This window comes from Spermophilus citellus (assembly GCF_964194105.1).
Source record: "Spermophilus citellus genome assembly, chromosome: 3".
Classification (NCBI taxonomy): domain Eukaryota; kingdom Metazoa; phylum Chordata; class Mammalia; order Rodentia; family Sciuridae; genus Spermophilus; species Spermophilus citellus.
This window is the reverse complement of record NC_138184.1, coordinates 27,016,111-27,034,711: the sequence shown is the minus strand read 5'-3', so window position 1 is coordinate 27,034,711 and position 18,601 is coordinate 27,016,111. Positions and strand designations below refer to the sequence as shown.

General features: G+C 40.1%; 1 protein-coding gene across 4 annotated transcripts in view; it reads left to right on the top strand.

Moving 5' to 3' along the window:
• The window catches only part of STAC (SH3 and cysteine rich domain), a 150,137-nt gene extending 139,549 nt beyond the window's left edge, over nt 1-10,588 (top strand). For 2 of the 4 annotated variants that reach the window (XM_081286509.1, XM_081286508.1), the window contains exon 10: nt 8,170-10,588. In XM_081286509.1, coding sequence (XP_081142635.1) covers nt 8,170-8,268 — 99 coding nt within the window. In that variant the 3' untranslated portion in view covers nt 8,269-10,588. The remainder of the gene's footprint in view (nt 1-8,169) is intronic. The other 2 variants (XM_081286507.1, XM_081286506.1) reach the window with 2 other exon arrangements.
• Nucleotides 10,589-18,601: the final 8,013 nt, after the last annotated feature.

Below are 18,601 nucleotides of genomic sequence, written 5' to 3'. Positions count from 1 at the left end.
TATGTTATCAAAACATATACAAATCAGTGAAACCAGAAGGCAAATTAAAATGTGCTCAAGTTGATCAATTTCCAGGAGCAGAACATCTGATGGGTGGTTCCTACGGATTCCTTGGCATATTCCCCAAAACTGTTTTTCTGAGAGTGGGCTTCATACCTGAATTCTCCACATACTTCAGTTTCATGGTTGAACTGACAATCTGTTGGGCTTTGGCGGGGGCATTGGGAGTTGGGGGGTGGACGTGTGAGGAAAAAATCCCTCTCTTCAATTAATTAGACATGTTCAAGACACAACCTAACATGTCAGCCTGAACCTGGAATCAAATGGGTCTGCCTATATTGTGTTAGCTTTCTGTTGCTGTGACAAAATGCCAGAGAAAATCGACCTAATGGAGGAAAGATATATTTTGGCTCATGGTTTCAGATGTTTCAGTCCACTGTCATTTTGGTTTGATCATTTTGGGTCTTTGGTGAGGTAGAATATCAAAAAGAGGACAAGATATACCCTTGAAAGACATCCCAGTGGCCCATTTATTCCAAGTAGACCCCATCTTCTAAAGTTTCCACTATTGATGGGATTATCTCAATAATGCCATAATCAAGGGACAATGCCTTCAACCCATGAGACTTTGGGGTGCATTCCAGATCCTAAATATGACACATATCTTTAGGAAAATGTCATAATCCTCTACAATTTAGCCTATCAGGTGTCTCTTGAGGTATGGTCTTTGGACAACCTGATAAGACTCACATGGGGATCAGAATCTTTTGTTAAAAATGCAGACTCCTGAAGCTCACCCTAGGTCTGCCTAATCAGAATTTCTCCAGTAAAGTCAGAAATTAGTCTATTTTCTAGACTCCACAAGTGTTCCCATCAAAACTAAAGTTCGGGAATGGCCTTCATTTCCGTCACCTCACTTTGAGTCATATAGTTAGTTGTTCTGTGACAACTAAAGGGACTTTTATGCCTTTAGATAAGGGTCATTTCCATTTAGATATGGGTCAACAAAAGACACTGAAGTCTTGTTACTCTTACACACATTCTCTCTTTTCTTTTTTTTTTTTTTTAAAGAGAGAGGTGAGAGAGAAACAGGGAGAATTTTTAATATTTATTTTTCAGTTTTCGGTGGACACAACATCTTTGTTTGTATGTGGTGCTGAGGATCGAACCCGGGCCGCACGCATGCCAGGCGAGTGCGCTACCGCTTGAGCCACATCCCCAGCCCACATTCTCTCTTTTCAACCTTTGTCATTAATGTGGGAACTGATTTGTGAAACAGATCAATCCCTTGAAAGAAAACTGCATTTGTCATCCCAGGGCCTTGGGAGACTGAGGCAGGAGGATTGCAAGTTCAAGGCCAGCCTGGTCAACTTGGTGAGATTCTCAGCAACTTATCAAGACCCTGTCTTAAAAGGACTAGTGATGTAGCCAGTTTCAATCCCCAGTACCAAACAATAATAATAATAACAATAATAATAATAATAATAATTTTTAAAAATCTATTATTAAAAACAAATTTCAAAATTTTCCTCCATGTTAGTGTCCTAAGTTGTTTTAGGTGCATGATTTCAAAACATATTCATTAATTGGGGAAATATAATATGGTTGAAAATACAGATTGCAGTGTCACACAGGAATGGATCACTTTGTGTTATTTTGACAAAATCACCTCTGAATGTTAACATTCTGATCTTCAAAATCAATATGGTAGCCTCTTCTCTCTAAATGTGGATATGAGAGTTAACTGTGGTGACCTGTATAAAGCCTCAGCAGTGTATGGACACCACAGGTGCTTAAAGGTCATTTCCCCACCACCATCGTCACTCACAGTAAAGCCAAGCAGAGAATTCATCTGCAATGGTTAATGCCACCCAAAAGTACCCATTAAGCACTAAAAAATAGTCATTAGGATATTTATAACTCTAAAAATATAAAGTGAGAAATGGACACTAACAAGAAAATAGAAGAAATTTGATTCAGAAAATAATGCAATGCATCTTTTTTTATTCAATAACATTTCTGCCTCTAGGGTCAATGTGTCTCACAGTTACTGTATGATTTCTCACAGAACTCTTGTTTCCAAATAGAATTAAGTCATCCATTTTTTATGAACACAGAGTTTGCATTGACATGAGTATATTTTCCTCATTTTTTAACTTAAAAATATCTTAATTAAATCAACTTGAAATGCCATTTCTTTAAATTCATAGTTCTAACATACTTATAGAACTACTTTATTTTATTTGTGCTCTATAAATTTTTTTAAGAAAGCCTAGAAAAATTTTAGATCATAAAACTAAAATTATGGGAATTTTTTTAAAATAATATTTTTAAAAGAGAAGAAAACAGTGACCACAAGCAATTCAACCATGAAGATAATATTAACATAAATCCTTGGGCATATTTCATACCCAGCTATCCTTTCAATTCATATTTTAATTTCACATTCTGTTAAAGGTAGTCAATATATGGTCATCAAAACACAATTTTTAACAGATTTTATAGATCAGTGGAGCACACTATGGCCAAATCTGACCTGCTGTCTTTTCTAAATAAAGTTTAACTAGAATGTACCTGTACTCATTCATATAGATAATAGACATGTATAAAATATAGACAGTCCTTGGATGCTTTCACTACACTGAGCCAAGTCATTGCAACAAAAACCATATTGCCTACAAAGCCCAACATATTTACTGTTTCGTTCTTTACAGAGAAAGTTTGTCAATCCCTCATCTAGATATACAAGAATGTATTTCAGAATGCCCTATTGTTGGATATTCAGAGTTTTTATATCTTTAAAGTATTATTGATAACTGCAATGATCATATTTAAACTTAAATCCTTCTCCCCACGATATACTTTAGAATTTATAAGAAAACAATATAACTTTTATAAGTTTTCTTTTACATACCGCCAAATTGCCTCTGGAAAGCTTATGCCAATTTACACCCACACCAGCTATTTCTGAGAATATTCAGGTCAACACATCCTTGCCAGAATTGAACATGACTATTTGATATCTGTCATTTTGATGGATGAATACTATTTTGTTACCCTGCATTTCCTGAATAGAGAGGTTAAAATTTTATTGCATATCTATTTAGCATCTGTGTAATTTCTTTCTTTTTTTTAACCTTTATAAAGTTTTCTCTCTTTTAAGAATATTTACACCTGATCAATGTGGCCAACATTTTCCTCAATTTATCATTTGCCTTTTGATCTTAGTGTTTCAACCTTCAGAGGCTTACCAATTCTTTGGTTGGATCATCTCTGTTTTACCATATTTCCCTTATAGGTTTATTCTCTTTATCATTTTTCACTTGTTATCTCTCCCCTCCTCCTAAGAGAATATTTCAAGATAGTTTCCACTTTAATTTTCCAAAGTTACAGAACAATCTTCCATTGCTTCTAGATTTAATGTGATCCTTACTTCCTTGTAGTCTTCTCAGTCCGCCCCCCATTGGATACAGCATATTTCTTTGCATTTTATTAAATCATCTCTTCACCTTAAGAAATTCTTCCCTCATCTCATGGAGGGCAAGTCTTTCTTCAACGCCCTGCATCAAAGAATGTGTTGTCTTTTAGGACATAAGTGCTTATTTTCTGCAATATTTTTGGTGCTTTCATCTTATCATAGAATAACCGCTCTGCAAATCTGCCCATTTCCTAACACATAAAACTTTTGTTTTCCTATGTGGCAAAAAGAATTCTGTAGATGTCTTTAAGTTAAGGACCTTGTGATGGAGAGATTATCCTGGATCATCTGGGTGAGCTCCATATCATACAAAGGTTCTTACAAGAGGAAGACAAGAAGGCCAGAGGAGATGTGACAGTGGAAGCCAGAGAGAGATGTGAAGATGGCCATGAAGATGGAGGAAGCATCTGTGAGTCAGGGAATGTAGGTAGACTCCAGAAGCTGAGCAAGACATGGAAACGCATTCCCTGAGACCCTTTAGGGGTGGAATATGGCTCCGCTGACACTTTGATTTTGGGACTTCTGACCGCCAGAACTGCAAGAGGAAACCTTTTTTGTTTGTTTGTTAAAGCCACTCAATCTGTGACAGTTTATTACAGCAGTAACAGAAAACCAACCCCTAGTTCATGTACAAGGCTTGTGAGATAGAGAGCTAGCCTAGACTGTCTAGGTAAGCCAGATCTGATCACTTGATCCCTTATAAACCTAGAAGTGTGCCTGGTTGAGGCAGGGAGATGCAATAGAAAAGAGCAAAGGAGAAGGGAAACACAGGGGTAAGTGAGAGGGACAAACTCAACACATCATTATGGATTTAAAGATGGAGGAAGGGACCACAAGCCAGGGCATGCAGGCTGTGCCTAGAAGCTGAGGCTGGATGGCCACTGGTTAAAGCCTGCAAGGAAACACACCTGATTCCTACAACCATAAGGAATTGAGCTTAGCAACAACTGAAATGAGCCTGGAATTGAATCCTTTCCTAGACAAATAGGAAACAGAAGGATAGGGCCCTCTTGACTCCTTGATTTTGGCCCTGTGAAGCCCAGAGCAGCAAAACCAGCCAAACTCACTGAAATCACACCTAAAGCACTAATGTAACAACATTGTTTATTTATTTAATGTGACTACGTTTATGGTAACGAGTTATGACACTAATTCCAAATGAATCCATACCTTAGGTTGCAAAACTCAAACTGATTCACTCTCAGTGGGGTCTACTACTGGGTGATTTGTGAGTAATTCCGTGGCTTGATTACATGGTCAGGTATCTAAATTCTTCAACCCTTTTGTTCTGTTATTCTTGAGATGTTAGCCACCTCTGCCACAGGTCTCAAATGGCTGCAGCCACTCCATGAATCCCTTCCAGAAAAGGAAAAAGATTTTCTTCTTAATGCACCTCTTTTTAGGGGACTCTTTAGTAGATAGTCCACCCCATTTCTCTAGTTTCATTAGAACAAACAGTAATCAATGCAAAACTAAATTTTCCCAGATGAAAAGATGTGTGGATTAGTCTGAGTCTAGTTTAGTGTCCATCACAATGAAAAATCACAGTAGAGACATGAGTGTTGTAATAATAATAATAATAATAATAATAATAATAATAATAATAATAACTTGGAGATCAAGATTGAGCATTAACCATTAAAAGTTTAACTCCAAAACAGGGACCTCCAATCAAGGGAAGAGCCTATGCTCTGGGAAACAAGATTTAGAAAGAAATGGGGTCATTCAAAGTCAGAAGACCATGAAGTGTCTCTGTTCCATATTAGGAAAGAAACATCTCAGATGCATAGTGAGCGGCACGGCATAGCTGAGCTTGAGGGTAGGCAAGCACTGGGCTGCCTGGAGATGGTGTACCATGCAATGGGGATGCCTCTGCTCTGTACCTGCGGCACCTACCTTGGTACTGAGGTATCCAGCTCACCGCTGCTGCATACTTGATGCACCCATGTTGGGTCTGCACTGCTTGCTGACCAGGTTAGGATTTAGCAGTATGGGAAGAAAATTTGTCTTGGCCTTAGGAAATCTTCTGGCTAGAGAGAAAAAGGGAAAGAGAAGAAAAGAGGAGAGGAGGGGCAGGACTAGGAGAGAAGGTGAAAAAAAAAAGTGTTTTAAATTTTGCAACTCATTTCTCCACTTACAACCCTTTAATGCCCTACTAGTTAATACCAATAGTCATGTTTGCCCTTTGCCCAGTTTTATTCTGCTCTCCACCTAGATCTTACATGATTCTGGCAATCCTAACTGAATTGATTGAAGTGGTCTCCTTCTTTTTTGTCAGTGATTATTTCAGTAGTTGGCTTGCAACCCAGTTCCAGTCGATGAGATAGATCAGAAGATGATCTCAGGAGCTTGGTAGAGCCTAGCATGGCTTTCATTTTCCTGCACATTTGAGGCCCTGACAGCATTTCTGGCTTCTTCTGACACCTCTCATCCCTTCTATCTCTTGGTTGTGGCTACATTGAACTTTTTCAATTACTCCAAAGTTCTAAAGTCTCTTGATACTAGAATTTATTCATATTGTATTCTCATTTTCTTCCTTTCCACACCCAGGCCCCCTCCCCTCTCTCTGATTAAATGTTACTTCTTTAAAAAAGTCTTTCTTATCACCTAGGCTACATCAGGTTGACATGTGTTTTCCCATTAGTGCCCTTTCCTACATGAATCCATTCAAAAAAATGTTAATTGCTTTTTTATTGTCGGTTTGTAAGCCTTCTCCACAGTGATAATCAGTGAACAAAGCCGACCTGGCCTTTGCACTCATTACCGGTGAGGGTTCTCAGTGAATGTCTGTATTCCCAGCTGTACCCAAGATGTACAATCATACTCAATATTTAAATTGAACAGATTTTCAATAAGCACATAGAACAGTCGGCACAAGTGGGCAGACGTTCCGGTTCTCATTGCTGCTGACTGGCTAGACTTATCCTTAGGATGGTGGGATTTGGGCACACTTTGGTAAGAAACAAGACCTACTCTTTGGCAGGAGACATTAAAGGTAAAAGCTTCTCTTGAAGCATGTTTTGTGGATTCTTTCAGGTCATATGCTCTCTGCCCATCACAGGGGCCTCTTCCCTGCTGTGTTTCTGGCATGGGCCATGACAGGTCTCAGCTTTTGAAATTCGGGTGGTACACCTTCTTTGGGGAGTTTACTGACCCAATCAGGATCTGGCATGATCCAACATGACCCCTGGGCTATTTCTCTTATGTATAACCCACATCTGGTCTTGGTGAAACAGCTATTTTCTGCTCTTACCAATTAGCTCCCTAAATTGTCTGAACCTTTTCCCCATGAAGTTTCTTACACAGCAGATTTCCAAAACAACATGACTTAGATACCAGTCCATTGTGTGTTCTAAGCCCCAGAGTTCACAAATCAAGCTCTTTAAATTTCCCATTCAAGCCCCTTGCTCTTTGTGACAAGAACAGCCCACTCTGGCTGTTGGACCCCTGCCCGCATCCCTTTCACTAAATGGGTTCACCCATATCCCAGTTGCTGTTATTGGCTGCTAACCACTCTTCTACCTTCTCCAATGAGGCCCGACTTGTAGGATGGGCCTCTCATGTCCCACATCAGCCAGCGGCCAATGACTTACTGACATGGGACCCAAAAGGCCAGACCCCCTATTTCAAAGTGAGATCACACTGTGGTGCAACCCATGCTCCAGAGGCCATGTGAGGTGAGGCCAGAATCATCCCCCGCTGAGTCTACATCCTTGCCTGACTCATTCCCTCATCCCATCCTGCTGCCCTCTCATCCTATCTCCTAAGAGCACCCTCTCAGTAAGTCACTGCACAAGGTTCCCTATCTTCAGCTCTGTTTCTTGGGAATCCAACCTAAGACAGAGCTTCCCACCCACAGAAGCAGGTCAGGTGGGAGCCATTCACAACACACTGACAGCTCTCTTCAAAAATCTCTTCTAATTTATACCTGGCTACATCCACCTCTATGTGCCCTTCAGGAGCCCCAAGTGGTGAGTGTCAAAGGTCCCCAAGTGGGTTTTTGCCACCAACTTGTTAAGTCTAACACAGATGCCTTATTTTGGAATACAGGAGATATTACTGTGTATTTGCCTGGAAATAGGAATGAAATATTTCCCTTTGACTTCCTGCTATTATATGAGGCACCTATAAAATTGCAGGCACATGATAGGAGCCTTCTGAATGACAGCTATTATTTTGGTTCCTTAAATAATGTATTAAAAACTCGCACACCACTTGCCAGCCTCTGTCATTAGTATTTTCTCACTCCGTCACAGTATAGTTAAGCTCCATTTTATTGATCCTCATTCATAAAACTGAAGCCCAGAAAACATTCACTGCCTGGGCTAGGTTCAAAGCCAGATTTTCACCTAACTTTGGTGTGTATGTGTGGAAACTGGGCTAATGGTCTTTATTTTTTTTTAATTTTTATTTGTTCTTTTTAGTTGTATATGACATTAGAATCTATTTTGATATCATTATACAAACATGGAATATATCTTACTCTAATGAAGATCCCAGTCTTGTGGATGTACATGAGGTTGAGATACACTGTTTACATTTTTTTCCCCCATACTCCCACCATCACCCGGCCTGAGCCCTTGCTCCTGGTTTGGTGTTCCCGTGACCTCAGGCAGCAGTGACGTAAGTTGCAGGGTTTTGCTTCTTTCCTGTTGACACTAGTCTTTTGTTTCTTCTTCCTGGTACCTCAGATCTGTGTGACTTCAGAAGAAGAACAAGACGGCTTTATCAGAGTGCTCAGTGGAAAGAAGAGAGGCCTTGTCCCCCTCGATGTCCTGGAAAATGTCTGATTGCTGACCCCTCCTCCTTGTGCAGCAGGCCAGCTCTGCTGCAGTGCCGTCTGCTCATCTCACTGTGTCCACCCAGAGGAGCTGTCGCACTGACCCGGCCCCCCCGGAAACAGGGAGACAAGACTGGAGGATCTGAGACTGTGGAGCAGCAGCCACACGGCAGAGGGCCCATCACAAAGCGCATCCTGGCTGCTAGAGGTGGGGATGAGGCTGAGATTTGGCCAGCATACCTGGGGGGCAGCAGGGCCCTAGGCCACAGCTGCCCCAGGACTCGGCTCCTTCCCTGCCCGGGTGGTGTAAGTCAACCTGCTGGAGGGTGCTCCAGTCTATGGTGTGGCCCCAGCGCAAGGTTCAGTTCTGTGTAACCAAGTGTTGTTCTGGTTCCAGACCTTTGTCCCCAGTACTGCCCAATCAGCATCATCACACTTCAGACTCCAAGCAGTCAGTCTCTCTTCGGAGACTCCAGCTCCCAGCTGGTTACCAATAGAGGTAACCAGATCTGAGGCACAGATAGAAGTAGCGAGGAGCATTGGGGGTAGGGGGGACAAAAATCCCTTATTTATTGAGGATGACACAGTCCTTTCAGTTATGAAGTCCTTTCCCAAAGAATAGGGAGCTGGGAGAGAGAATGTGGAGAAAAGCATCCATTTTCATTTTACAGCCTCTATATTGGGGACAGCATTTTCCCTTTATGCCATCCTGTAGGAATCTATTTTGGAGGTGGAGCTCATCTTTCAGGGAACCAGGAACAGGGAGGGGAACCAATAACAGCATATTAGAAGAAATCGGAACGCATTTTTTCTTAGGTCAGTATATCATACCCCAGCAGGCATACAATAGAAAGGAATCCTTAATGCTTCATCCCTCTGAAAGCAGAGGAATTTGGGGCCTATTTAGCATCATCAAGGGGAGTCCAGAATCTCTATTACTCTATACTTGTACTAATGTTTACAAGAATACAATATTACTGTGATGCCTTCCTCCTCAAGCCTCCTCCTAGCATTCACACTTGCATCCTAGAAGTCATTCACACGGTTAAACTTCAATTCACAATGACCTTGGAATCAATGTCAGTTTGGTTTATTTTGTTACAGAGCAATAAAATCATTAGAATAATTGGTTTTTAAAAGACTTAAGTGGATGCATCCTGTGCATGTAAGCATTATTTCTCAAACCAAAGCATCATTAGTCTCCATTTATTTCTTTTGCTACTGCTCAGCATGAAGTTGGGAGCTGAGATGGGGTGGCTGCTGGTTTCACAGTAGTTTGGATGCCTTACTCTCATTTTAAAGCCAGCATCCAGAGTTTCCTCCCTTTCTGAAACAACAGGCAAACCCAGGTGGATAGAGTCAAGATGGATTCTTTGAGAGCCCACACGGATAACACAACTGCCTTTCTGTAATAGTGAATGCCGAGTATCAATGCTCTTTGCCTCTAATCAAATTTTCCATATAATAAAGACAACACAGTGGCTGGAAGGAGCGTAGAAAACATGTGTCCTGATCTCTTCTTTCTGAGCCATATCCAGGGACTTATCTTTAGTACAATGGTGTCCAATTTGCATTTTTTAAAACATCAGTCTGCCTTTTCAAGTTGAATGGAAGGAGACTGTAGTATCCAGCCTCCAAGATGATTCCCCATGATACCTACCTCCTGATGTTCTTCCTTTTGTGTAGCCTCTTCCCAGATTGAATCAGGGCTGGTCTCAGGTGGCCAATGAAATACAGTATAGGTGATACTACACGACTTCAGTGTGAGGTCAAAAACAATCTTTGCGACTTCTGCCTTGATCTTCTGGAACACTCGCTGTGAAAATCCTGAGACCCCATGTAAGTTGACCTATCCTGAGGCCATATGCAAGAGAGACCCAGAGAAGACAGCACACCTTTCAACAGCTAAGGTCCCAGACATCATAGAGTAACTATGAATCATCTTTGCTGAACCCGGCACACACTACAGAGTTATGAGCAAGATAAATAGGGAGGATATTTTTTTTTGTTTAGTCACCAAGTTTTAGAGTTATTGTTAAACAGAGACAGTGGAATGAATCTGACACAACTTTCCTATGTGCATATATGAATATACCACAGCGAATCTCAACATGATGTACATCCCCATGACTGGGATTATAATTAGAATAAAATATATGCCATATTTGTATAAATATGTGAAAATAGACTCTACTGTCATGTATAAGTAAGAAGAACAAATAATTTTTTTTTTAAAAAAAAAAGGTCACTAGAACAGGACTTTGTCATTTGAGTCAAAGACACAATGAGACCCAAAATCTTTGCAATCATCAAGTATTGGCAAGCAGTTAACTCTCTGAATGCAAGATGTCTAGTGTTCCCTAAAGATGGCAATGGATGGTTCTCACACACACAGATTTTAGCAATCAGAATTCCCCTATGCATCTCCAGAAATGACAAGAACAAAGATAGTTATGACCTACCAGAGCCTTAAGATTTCCAAGACTCAAGAAGTGGCTAGGGCTGGAGATGTGGCTCAAGCGGTAACATGCTCACCTGGCATGCGCGGGGCGCTGGGTTCCATCCTCAGCACCACACAAAAATAAAATAAAGATGTTGTGTCCACCGAAAACTAAAAAATAAATATTTTAAAAAATTCTCCCTCCCTCCCTCCCTCCCTCCCTCCCTCCCTCTCTCTCTCTCTCTCTCTCTCTCTCTCTCTCTCTCTCTCTCTCTCAAAAAAAAAAAAAGAAGAAGAAGTGGCTAGAATGGAGATGAGGTGAGGACCCCAAGAGTAACCACTGATGAGAGGACAGGGAAGAAGGAAAAAGAATTTAAAGAAAAAAAAAAAGTGGGTCTGGGAATACTAGGTAGAGTGTGAAGGAAGATCTTGTGCTTCCTCTTCTCCTGCCCCTGCCACCAGCCAAGGGATGTCACATACCTAACTGTACCAGGGAAGCTATGCCCTACATTGTCCACTAATGCTGAAGGACTTACTTCCATCTTGGAAAATTTGAAATGAAAATTGATTGAATATTCCTCAGGGCTCCAAAAAGTTCAGAATACAACTTCCTTCACCCCATCACTAGCAGGTTATCTGTGGCACCCTAATGTGGGCAGTAGGACTGCAAAGAAAGGAAAGCCCATATGGCTACCAGTAGTGTTGACCTCACAGACTATTCTTCCTTCCCAACTATACACCAAATGCATGCATGCCCACATCCCCCACTCACCCACTCCCAGAAGAATTCAAAATCTGGGTTACATATTTAAAGCTGCAAGTAGAATAATAAATGATACATGCTAAGAGCTTACTTGAGTTAATACTCTTGGTTATTAAAGGGAAGACTTTTGATGGGAAGATCACACATGCAGATAGTCTGGTAAAAAAAAAAAAAAAAGAAAAAAAGAAAAGAAAAATCACCCCTGATGTCCAAAAACTGGTTCAAGTGTCTAGATGCTTCAAAGAGAAGAGACACAGGAAGGCAATCTACTGGCCTGCCCTTAACTACAGTGCCTCCAGGCAGGTCCAGGCAAAAAAAAAAAAAAAAAAAAAAAAACCAACTCTGTAAACTGCATGTTCCAACAGAAGCTTTTGTTTAAGTTACCTGACTTCTTTACTCAGAACTTCTCAGAGTCTTTCATTTGCTAATTCTCATGATGAATATTCCAAAAAGTGGATTTAGAACTATGGAGAACTACTTAGCCCCTTCTAGAACAAAGTTCCAGGAAATATAGTTGGGAAAGCTCTGCAGTAGAGAGTTCTCCTATTATATAGAATCGTAATAATCTCAAGGCTCCTAATATCCTCTCTTTTCCTACATTTCACTGGGATCCTTATGAAGTACTGAAAAGTACAAATGTACACGATCATATTGATAACTAAGCCTGAAAGAAAATCTGCTCTGGAACCTGAGATTATAAGAGAGTAGGAGAAAGTGGGAATCTATATATTCCAGGGTTAGAAAACGTGGGAAGAAGAGTAGTTTTGCTGTGGTCTGAAAGCTTTAGCACATGCTGACAGACAAGCAGGGACGAGGCTGGTATAGATCTGGGAATAAAAGTTCAACATTCCCCAAAATAGCATCCCCAGGAAACTCAGTGAGCAGGTGTGCTTCACAAATTTATCACAAAACAAAAACCCTTAAAAATAACTTGGATAGAAAATCAAAACTAGTAAATGACACCCTCTAACCATCACTGAGATTTTTCTCAGTTGCCATTCTGTTGTGTTTTGTTCAACACCTGGTGTTTTTGACCCTTGGAATGTATTATGTTTTAGCTTCTTTAAAATATGGCATTTTAAACAGTCTTCAATCTTTTTGGTGGGTAATACAAACTTCTAATCTATCTTGAAAGTTTAATAAGATAATGGCTATTTATTTTAATAGTTCCCTTTTAAAATTGAAAGACTGGTAGAGTTTTTTATCATCTTGTCAAATTTAAATAGCTGTTGAACACCTTCCATGTCTTCATGGAAATTTGGATGTACTGAAGCCTTTAAAATGCAGCCTGGAAAAGTAAAAGACCTATTTTCAAGAGCAATGGTGGTCGTGTTTAGAATCGCTCCATTCGCATCACTTACTCAGGCTCTGTGGTTACTCTCCTAATTTCATCTTTTTCTATACATGGGAGAAATTTTTCTACCTTCTACAGCTTCTCAAAACCTATGTATTTATTTTATTTACCCTTATTTTCATTGAAGTAAAAAAAATCATCTGAGGTTACACATCTTCCTCTGAGTTTAGCTTTAACCACATTGAGTAGCTATTTTTTATTTGCATTCATTTCTAAATGCTCTGTAATTACACTTTTGATTTTTCTCTTTAGCTTTTTATTTCATGTATGTGCACATAAATAAGCCATTCATTTTACATCATGGCCAGAAAATATGGTCTGTATGGTTTCCACTTTGAGAAATTAATTAACATTTTAATTTGTGCTAATAATATATGACTAATTTCTATAAATGTTCAATGGATGTTGGAGGAAAAGTCATGTCTATAGTGTGTGTGTGTGTGTGTGTGTGTGTGTGCGCGCGCGCGCGCATGTGTGTATAAAATAAATCTTTAAAGTAGTCGGGTTATCTATATTCTTATTTGCTTCTGTTCATGTACTCTATCAAAGACAAAGAAGTCAAAACCAAGCAACAGTATGGCTGAAATGAAAGACACTTTGCAAGGACCTGCAATCAATTCCTCCTTGTCAGCCTTGGAGGAAAGATATGACAACCAGTGCTCTCCACCACAGCCACACCTTCTAATTTTGGACCAAATTCCTTAGATCATGTCCTAAGTATATATTCTCTTGGACTTCCTGGAGCATATTATAAAGGAACCATTTTTAAGTGAAGAGGTTCCAAATATATTCTTAGAAAATTTAATGATGAATGTAGAGAATTTGAGTCAGAGTATTCTGACAGAAAAATTACAATAAAATTACAATAAAATCCAAAATCACTTTTGAAAAGCTGATAAGTCTTTCTGTTCTAAGAAACTTGAAGCCTTTCCTAATTATAAGATATTGTATTTCTTTTCTTTCCTTCATGTTAGGTGGGTAAGAAGTGAAATACTGAGATGAACCTTCTACTGGAAGTACCCGGCCAAAGAGCACATTTCTAAAATAGGTGTGGGGCAAACTTACCCTAATTAGAACACTTGCAAAGAGAGAGAGAGAGAGAGAGAGAGAGAGAGAGAGAGAGAGAGAAATGAGTTACAGTAGATGGGGTAGAGAGAGAAGATGGGAGGGGAGGGGAGGAGAAGGGGAATAGGAAGGGGATAGGAAAGGTAGCAGAATACAACAGACACTAGTATGGCAGTATGTATAAACGTGGCTGTATAACCAATGTGATCCTGCAATCTGTACACGTGGGAATAATAAGAATTCATACCCCATTTGAATCAAATGTATGATATATGATATGTCAAGATCATTGTAATGTTTTGAGCAACCAATAAAAAAAAATAACACTTGCTGCATGGTAGGAATTCACTTGTTCCTGACAAGAATACTGAGATCTAAGTCTTACTGGCCCCATTTTACACATGAAGAAACTGAGAGCCAGAAAGATAAGGTCACTTGCCCCAGATCATATCCCTGATAGAAGGTAGAACCAGATTTTGAACCTATAACAAGTATGATGCCTTACTATATAGACCACTGTAATTATTGTCATGATGGGAGCAATGGTCTCAAAACACTAGAATTATCAATGATTGGCATAAAAAACAAGCAGTGATATAGAAATGGTACCAGAAGAGTTTGCATTATACTTGTGAGTTTCCTGTGATCTATGAAAAGCACCCTCTGCCCTACATACTCAGAAATCTGATGTAATCATACACTGAGGAAAATTCCATTGTTCAGAGTAGGACTTATATTCAACAATCTCAAAAAAGTCACATAAGCCCAGGATGATAACTTATGAACTGATATTGACAGTCACCATGTTGATAGGCAAACTTGATTGGACATGATAAACTTACTCTTCCTGAGGACAACTGCATTCCTTTGTCATGGGAAAAGCAATCCATGGGAATTAGAGGTGGTTTGATAGTATCGTACCACACAGCCTGAGAGAGCCAATGCCCAGTGGGATTAACCACATTGGATAGCTGTTGGACAAGACTCCTCCTTATCCAGGGCCTAAATGGCCAGTGTTCACACTTGCACCGGTGACCTCACCTCATCTATAGCTGAATAGCCACCCCGTTCTTTACTTTCAAGTAAGTCTGGCCCTAGCCAAGAAGTGTCTCTTTTCAAAGTGAGTTTCAAAGATCTCTGATTTGATCCATTCTGTGCTAATTGTACAGTTCAACTTTCAAAGGAAAGTACGTCTCATTTCCAAGTCCCGAAAGATCAGGGCTCCAGTGAACACCAACTGAAATAAGGGTGAAAAATCCTAGAAGGAGCCGAGGTGAAGTACTCATGCCTAAGAATCTCTAAATCTGAACTTGGCAAATCATGTGGTGAAGCTACTGGCTTCAAGATGTGAATTTTTCCTTGGTCATTAGAAGGTGCTACGGTTTGAATGTGTCCCCCCAAGTTGAGGTGTGGGAAACTTGATCTCTAAACCAGCGGTCTTGGAGGCGGGGCTTAATGCAAGGTGTCTGGGGGTTCCACCCTCATGAAGGGAATAATGCCGTTATTGTAGAGATTTTACAACAGTCCTCTATAAATCTAGTATCTTGAAACCATTGCTCCTATCATAACAATAATTACAGTTGTTTATATAGTAAAGCACACATTTCCCCTCTTCATTGTCCTCTGCAACCCCTTCTCCATTCCAGCACAGTACAGCAAGAAGGTCCTCCCCAGAAGCTGGCACATTGATACTGAGCCTCTAGAACTATGAGCCAAAAACTTCTGTTCATCATGAATGATCCAGACTGTGATATTTTGTTTATAGCAGCACAAAATGAACTAAGACATAATGGGTGTTATTTTTGCAGTGAAATCAACAAAGATTTGTTGGAATTCACTGGAAAAGATCGTAATCATACAAGTCATAATAAAAATGCATGATTCGTGCTAAAATAGAGAAAGTGGCATGAACCAAAGTAGCGTGCTGAAACTTTGCTGGTTCCACTTGGAACAGGGTTTACAAACATGAAAAATCCTCATGCTAGAAATGTTCTCAATTTCCAAGAAGGTATTTCAGATTGAAAGTGGTAAGGCAGCTTCTCAGTTCTGTCTATTTTAATTTCCCAACATGTGAAGCACTTTAGTCTCACTAGAATTTATAGATGCTGATGAAAGAGTATTTTGTGGAGAGAAGGTGGAGTTCAATTTTTGTGAAGACAAGGCAATTTTTAAAATTTTGCAGTATAAAACTGTGCTTACCCCCATTGGAGTGTCAAGTATTTGAGGAATATTAACAATATGAATGAAAGATGGGATGGGGGATGGCAGATCTGGGAAGGAAGAGGAGACAGGGTTGGATAAGGTTCTGGTGTGGGGATAGAAGGGAGAGATTTTTCACTGATTCATGCTGCATCTCAAGCCAATGAAAGTTTAGGCTCAGATCTCAACTCAAGAGAAAGAAGACCCATTCAGGTCTTCCCACATCAATTCTGATGTTTAGAAACTCAGAAAAAAAATCATAGACTAATAAAGGTTAGAACATCATCAAAATAGAAACAAATGTGCTAGCTATTAGAGAAATGCAAATCAAAACTACTCTAAGATTTCATCTCACTCCAGTCAGAATGGCAGCTATTATGAAAACAAACAACAATAAGTGTTGGTGAGGATGTGGAGAAAAAGTTATACTCATACACTGCTGATGGGACTGCAAATTGATGCAGCCAATATGGAAAGTAGTATGGAGATTTCTTGGGAAATTGGGAATGGAACCACAGTTTGACCCAGCTATCTCTTTCCTCAGTCTATACCAAAGGACTTAAAAACAGCATACTACAGGATCACAACCAGAGATATGAAAAATTATGCTCTAATATGTGTGATAAGAATTATAATGCATTCCACAGTCATATATAAATTTTAAAAATTAATTTAAAAATAGCTGGTAAAAAAAAGTATAAAAACAGACACACAAGCTTCTTTACAATCAGGAGGAAAAAAGGTTCCAAAAAAAATCACAGACATTCATTGGTATGGGTCAGATTTCCATCATGTTCATGGCAGACCGAACAAGAGCCTTCCCTTTCAATTAAAGGGACAAGAGAGTTAAAAACTGAAATACTCTTGAAGTCATGTGATAATAAAACCATAAAACTCAATGTGGTGAAGCAATACAAGGCAAATCTTGTTGAGCCAGTTCTGGAAATAAATCTGTGGGCTTTCAGGACCAGAAAATGTTTCTTGTATTTAACAGGACAATCAGCCTTCTAAGGAGCGTCGCATACTCTGTTGGAAAGATGAGTGGGACAAAGAGGGGCCAAAGTCTCAGCCAGAGGGACAGAAGCAGGAAGCAGAGCTAGGCTCAGAGGAGGTTTCAGACAGTATAGGCAGCACCAGGCTCTAAAGAATCATTAGCAACATAGCAAGACTGAGCTGACTATTTCTCAGAATGCTCAGGGAGAAAGCTGTGTCCGCTGAAGGAAGAAACATTCTCAGAGGGCTTGGCTTGAAGTGTGAAACTCTCAAGTGACCAGATGAAGCCACAACAGATTGCCACTAAACTTACTTCTAGGAAGGGTGGGTCCTGCTACCTGCAGGGCTTTGGTTTTGCCAAAGAGCCCACAAGCTGGACCATGGCTAAGTATCCTGGAACCCTTGAAGAAAGCCCCTGTGTGTCCCAGCCCAGTGGGACCCATTTAGGACTTCTGATCTCCAAGATGGTAAGATAACTAAAGTAGTATCATTTATACCCCTAAGTTTCTGGTAATCTGTCCCAGCATCAATGGGAAACATAGAGCATCACACTGCCAGTTGGGATGGTGGAGAACTCATCAGAGAGATGTGACCAGACCCCACTCTTGTGCCTTAAGAATATTGCCAAAGAGGAATTGGCTCTGCAAAAACAGATTGGGAACAGAGGAAGAACTCCCAAGACACTAAAAAAGTCAACTGAACGGAATAGGAAAAATCCAATAGCATGGTAATGGTGTGTAACCAGTGTGGTGACCCACACCAATGAATGTCTGATTTTTTTTTGAAACTTTTTCCTCCTGATTGTAAAGAAGCTTGTGTGTCTGTTTCTATATTTTTTTACCAGCTATTTTTAAATTAATTAAGCTCGCCTCTCAATCTGGCCGGTATCCAAATGCAACTGTCCCTGCCACCTAGTAGCCTACACTAAGGATGTTGGCTGCAGCCCATGGCCAGTCAGAAGGCAAAGAGTTCCAGGATGTGTGTCTCTCTCTGTAACCCTTTCCTCCCTCACCATCCCCATCACCAGCAGCACCCAGAGACTTTACCAACCCCAGAAACAATCCAGCCTCCTTAAGAAAATTGTACCTTTCTCATCTCTTGTAAATTTCATACCCTCAAAAAAAAAAAAAAACAGATGAAAACTATTTTTTTCTCTCCTTCCAATTTCTATTTCCCTCCCAAGGGAAGGATGAATTTTGGCTTCATGAAATAAGAGACAGCAAAAAGTGAAGTCACAGATAGGCTTTTGTTAAATGCTAAGAAGATCATTAGATAATGAGCCTCCCTAGCCTCAGCTGCAATTTGTTCATCAACTACACTCTCTGTTTCAAGACAGAGCAATCATTCTGCACCAATGAGTAAATGATAGAGCAGGGGAGAAAGGGGACACTAATCAAGAAAGGTCTGTGAGAAACAAGGAGACTATGACATGCTCCAGGCAATAAAGGCCGGAAGAAACCCAAGAAGAGGTTTATGGAATATGGTGAAATATGGGTGAAGTCAATATGCTACAGGGGTTCTCATTGGGG